Raw genomic sequence first — 6,127 nt, 5'->3', positions numbered from 1 at the left:
CTAATATTGTATATCTAATATGGTATATGTAATATCTAATATGGTATATGTAATATCTAATATGGTATTTGTAATATCTAATATGGTATTTGTAATATCTAATATGGTATGGTATATGTAATATCTAATATGGTATGGTATATGTAATATCTAATATGGTATTTGTAATATCTAATATGGTATATGTAATATCTAATATGGTATATGTAATATCTAATATGGTATTTGTAATATCTAATATGGTATATGTAATATCTAATATGGTATTTGTAATATCTAATATGGTATGGTATGTGTATTATCTAATATGGTATGGTATATGTAATATCTAATATGGTATATGTAATATCTAATATGGTAATGTAATATCTAATATGGTAATGTAATATCTAATATGGTATATGTAATATCTAATATGGTATATGTAATATCTAATATGGTATGGTATGTGTATTATCTAATATGGTATGGTATATGTAATATCTAATATGGTATGGTATGTGTATTATCTAATATGGTATGGTATTTGTACTATCTAATATGGTATGGTATTTGTACTATCTAATATGGTATGGTATATGTAATATCTAATATGGTATGGTATGTGTATTATCTAATATGGTATGGTATTTGTACTATCTAATATGGTATGGTATATGTAATATCTAATATGGTATGGTATATGTAATATCTAATATGGTATGGTATGTGTATTATCTAATATGGTATATGTAATATCTAATATGGTATATGTAATATCTAATATGGTATGGTATGTGTATTATCTAATATGGTATGGTATATGTAATATCTAATATGGTAATGTAATATCTAATATGGTATGGTATATGTAATATCTAATATGGTATGGTATATGTAATATCTAATATGGTATGGTATATGTAATATCTAATATGGTATATGTAATATCTAATATGGTATGGTATATGTAATATCTAATATGGTATATGTAATATCTAATATGGTATGGTATATGTAATATCTAATATGGTAATGTAATATCTAATATGGTATATGTAATATCTAATATGGTAATGTAATATCTAATATGGTATAAGTAATATCTAATATGGTATATGTAATATCTAATATGGTATATGTAATATCTAATATGGTATGGTATGTGTATTATCTAATATGGTATGATATATGTAATATCTAATATGGTATGGTATGTGTATTATCTAATATGGTATGGTATGTGTATTATCTAATATGGTATGGTATGTGTATTATCTAATATGGTATGGTATGTGTATTATCTAATATGGTATGTATGGTATATGTAATATCTATTATGCTATGGTATGTATGGTATATGGTAAATTAATATGGTATGATATGTATGGTATATGGTACATTAATATGGTATGGTATGTATGGTATATGGTATATTAGTATGGTATGTGTGGTATATTAATATGGTATGTATGGTATATGGTATATTAATATGGTATGTATGGTATATTAATATGGTATGTATGGTATATGCTACATTAATATGGTATGTATGGTAAATTAATATGGTATGTATGGTATATGGTACATTAATATGGTATGCTATGGTATATGGTACATTAATATGGTATGCTATTTATGGTATATAGTACATTAATATGGTATAGTATATTGTACATTAATATGGTATGAGATTTATGGTATATAGTACATTAATATGGTATGTATGGTATATGGTACATTAATATGGTATGTATGGTATATGGTATATTAATATGGTATGTATGGTACATGGTAAATTAATATGGTATGGTATGTATTTTATATGGTACATTAATATGGTATGGTATGTATGGTATATGGTATATTAGTATGGTATGTGTGGTATATTAATATGGTATGTATGGTATATGGTATATTAATATGGTATGTATGGTATATTAATATGGTATGTATGGTATATGGTACATTAATATGGTATGTATGGTATATGGTAAATTAATATGGTATGTATGGTATATGGTACATTAATATGGTATGCTACGGTATATGGTACATTAATATGGTATGCTATTTATGGTATATAGTACATTAATATGGTATAGTATATTGTACATTAATATGGTATGAGATTTATGGTATATAGTACATTAATATGGTATGTATGGTATATGGTACATTAATATGGTATGTATGGTATATGGTATATTAATATGGTATGTATGGTACATGGTAAATTAGTATGGTATGTATGGTATATGGTACATTAATATGGTATGGTATGTATGGTATATGGTATATTAGTATGGTATGTGTGGTATATTAATATGGTATGTATGGTATATGGTATATTAATATGGTATGTATGGTATATTAATATGGTATGTATGGTATATGGTACATTAATATGGTATGTATGGTATACGGTATATTAATATGGTAGGTATGGTATATGGTACATTAATATGGTATGTATGGTTTACGGTATATTAATATGGTATGTATTGTATATGGTAAATTAATATGGTATGGTATGTATGGTATATGGTACATTAATATGGTATGGTATGTATGGTATATGGTAAATTAATATGGCATGTATGGTATATGGTACATTAATATGGTATGGTATGTATTATATATGGTACATTAATATGGTATGGTATGTATGGTATATGGTAAATTAATATGGTATGGTATGTATGGTATATGGTACATTAATATGGTATGGTATGTATGGTATATGGTACATTAATATGGTATGTATGGTATACGGTATATTAATATGGTATGTATGGTATATTAATATGGTATGTATGGTATATGGTATATTAATATGGTATGTATGGTATATGGTATATTAATATGGTATGTATGGTATATTAATATTGTATGTATGGCATATGGTATATTAATATGGTATGTATGGTATATGGTATATTAATATGGTATGTATGTTATACGGTATATTAATATTGTATGTATGGTATACGTTATATTAATATGGTATGTATGTTATACGGTATATTAATATGGTATGTATGGTATATGGTATTTTAATATGGTGTGTATGGTATACGGTATATTAATATGGTATGTATGGTATATGTTATATTAATATGGTATGTATGGTATATTAGTATGGTATGTATGGTATATGGTATATTAATATGGTATGTATGTTATATGGTACATTAATATGGTATGGTATGTATGGTATATGGTATATTAATATGGTATGTATGGTATACGGTATATTAATATGGTATGTATGGTATATGGTAAATTAATATGGTATGTATGGTATATGGTATATTAATATGGTATGTATGGTATATGGTATATTATTTTGGTATGTATGGTATATTAATATGGTATGTATGGTACATGGTATATTAGTATGGTATGTATGGTATGCGGTATATTAATATGGTCCTTTGTGGCTCAGTTGGTTAGAGCGTGTCACTAACAGTGCTAGGTTAAGGGGAGTGATTTCTATAGGGACTAATTAAATGTGTTCACTCACTGTACTACTCTACAGTACTCTTAGGTTTGCATCTCCCCTCTCCCCTCTCTCTCACTCTCCCTTCCCTCTCTCTCTCCTTCCCTCTCTCCCGACCTACCTCTCTTTCCCCTCCCTCGCTCCCTATCTACCTCTCTCTCCTCTCTCTCCCTCTCTCCCTACCTACCTCTCTCTCCCTCTCTCCCTACCTACCTCTCTCTCCCTCTCTCCCTACCTACCTCTCTTTTCCCTCTCTCCCTACCTACCTCTCTTTCCCCTCTCTCCCTACCTACCTCTCTTTTCCCTCTCTCCCTTCCCTCTCTCCCTTCCTACCTCTCTCTCTCTCCCCCTCCCCCTCCCTCCCTCTCTCTCGCTCCCTCTCTCCCTACCTACCTCTCTCTCCCTCTCTCCCTACCTACCTCTCTTTCCCCTCTCTCCCTACCTACCTCTCTTTCCCCTCTCTCCCTACCTACCTCTCTTTCCCCTCTCTCCCTACCTACCTCTCTTTCCCCTCTCTCCCTAACTACCTCTCTTTCCCCTCTCTCCCTAACTACCTCTCTTTCCCCTCTCTCCCTAACTACCTCTCTTTCCCCTCTCTCCCTAACTACCTCTCTCTCCCCTCTCTCCCTACCTCCCTCTCTCTCCCCTCCCTCCCTCTCTCCCCCTCCCCCTCTCCCCCTCTCTCTCCCTCTCTCCCTCCCTCCCTCCCTCTCTCTCTCCCTACTTCCCTGTCCCTCCCTCCTGCCCTCCCAGATTCCTCCAGACATTTCCAAATCCCTCCTAGTGTAGTAGTGTAATAGTGTAATAGTGTTATAGTGTAATAGTGTTATAGTGTAGTAGTGTTATAGTGTAATAGTGTAATAGTGGTGTAGTGTAGTAGTGTTATAGTGTAATCAAGTTTATAAATTGCCTGGCTGGGCTGATGAGACAGTGGATTACGCAGTCAGATGGAACAGAGTAAATAGGCATTTTAATGTCATCGATTTAGAAGGTGGTACCTATGTGGAATAGACACTGGCTGGAATTCAGTAAATGTAAATGGTAAATGGAATGCGGTTTTAACCAATCAGCATTTAGGTTTAGACTCACCCTTGTGCTCTAGTGTAACAGTTTAATAGTATAAATAAATGTATCTCTATCTCTCCTAGATACCTGTATGGTTTAATCTTTGGGCTAGGTGGGGCGCTAGTGACCCACCTCGCCAACATCCGGTGAAATTGCAGAGCGCGAAATTCAAAAATAGAAAAATCGTAATATTAAACATTCATGAACATACAAGTGTCCTACATCATTTAAAAGCTTAACTTCTTGTCAATCCAACCGCATTGTTAGATTTCAAAAAGGCTTTACGGCGAAAGCATACCATGCGATTATCTGAGGACAGCGCCCCGCATACAAAAGCATAAAAAAAATTTCCCAAACCAGCAGAGGCGTTACAAAAGTCAGAAATAATAAACTGTCTCTCTCGATCTCTCTTCCTCCTCCTCTCTCTCTCCTTCTCCTCTCTCTCCTCCTTCTCCTCTCTCTCTCCTCCTCCTCTCTCTCTCCTCCTCCTCTCTCTCTCTCTCTCCTTCTCCTCTCTCTCTCCTCCTCCAGATGCCAGTATGTCCCCGGACGTCTCCAAGCAGAGCCAGTGGTGTCACATGGCCTACTGGGAACACCGTGAGCGCGTGGGCCGTCTCTACCCGGTCTACCACACCTCCGTCTCTGTCTTCTATGATCTACCTCAGGGATCCGGCTTCTGTCTGAGCCAGCTCAGCCTCCACAATACCCATCAACCCTGTTCCACAGACCACCCCCGCTCCAGTACCGTCCAGCGCACACGCGCCAAGATCGGTTACGGTATCCTCCTCAGTAAGGAACCGGACGGGGTGTGGGCCTATAACCGGAGTCAACACCCCATCTTTGTGAATTCCCCGACCCTGGATGTTCCTGGGTGCAGGAGTCTGGTTGTGAGGAAGGTGATGTCAGGATATTCTATCAGGGTGTTTGACTGGGAGAGATCCGGCATGTTGAGGAGCTTGCAGCACGCAGACCCTATAGAGCTGCTAGAGGGGCCCTATGATCCTAACAGTGTGAGGATTAGCTTCGCTAAGGGATGGGGCCCCTGCTATTCCAGACAGTTTATTACATCATGCCCCTGCTGGCTGGAGATACTGCTCAACACACACACATAATACAGAGAGAGAGAGAGAGAGAATGAGAGATATAATAAGAGCGAGAGAAAGAAAGAATGAGATAGAGAATGAGAGAGAGAGAGAGAATGACAGAGACAGAGAGAGAATGAGAAAGCGAGAACGAGAGAGAGACTATACCACATTTCATCTACCTAGATTTAATATAAAGTTTTATATATTATATCAAACATATATATTATACTGTAAGTAAATATATATTCTACTGTGAATAAATATATATTATACTGTAAATAAATATATATTATACTGTAAAAACGGACTCATTACAGTGTCATTATTTATGTGTGGACAAGAGGAAAGAAACATGCACTATATACAGTACCAGCCTGCTATATACAGTACCAGTCTGTTATATACAGTACCAGTCTGTTATATACAGTACCAGTCTGCTAGTTATATACAGTACCAGTCTGTTATATACAGTACCAGTCTGTTATATACAGTACCA

The 6,127-nt window shown here is 34.6% G+C and overlaps 1 protein-coding gene across 2 annotated transcripts in view; it reads left to right on the top strand.

The window, feature by feature from the left end:
- smad6b (SMAD family member 6b) overlaps positions 1 to 5,903 on the top strand; it is a 49,421-nt gene extending 43,518 nt beyond the window's left edge. Inside the window, exon 2 of one of the 2 annotated variants that reach the window (XM_055910521.1) lies at positions 5,078 to 5,903. In XM_055910521.1, coding sequence (XP_055766496.1) covers positions 5,078 to 5,658 — 581 coding nt within the window. In that variant the 3' untranslated portion in view covers positions 5,659 to 5,903. The remainder of the gene's footprint in view (positions 1 to 5,077) is intronic. The other variant, XM_055910519.1, reaches the window with a different exon arrangement.
- The last annotated feature ends 224 nt before the right edge of the window (positions 5,904 to 6,127 follow it).

Source organism: Salvelinus fontinalis, unplaced genomic scaffold, assembly GCF_029448725.1.
Source record: "Salvelinus fontinalis isolate EN_2023a unplaced genomic scaffold, ASM2944872v1 scaffold_0015, whole genome shotgun sequence".
Taxonomy (NCBI): Eukaryota; Metazoa; Chordata; class Actinopteri; order Salmoniformes; family Salmonidae; genus Salvelinus; species Salvelinus fontinalis.
This window is presented reverse-complemented; position numbering and strand designations above follow the sequence as displayed.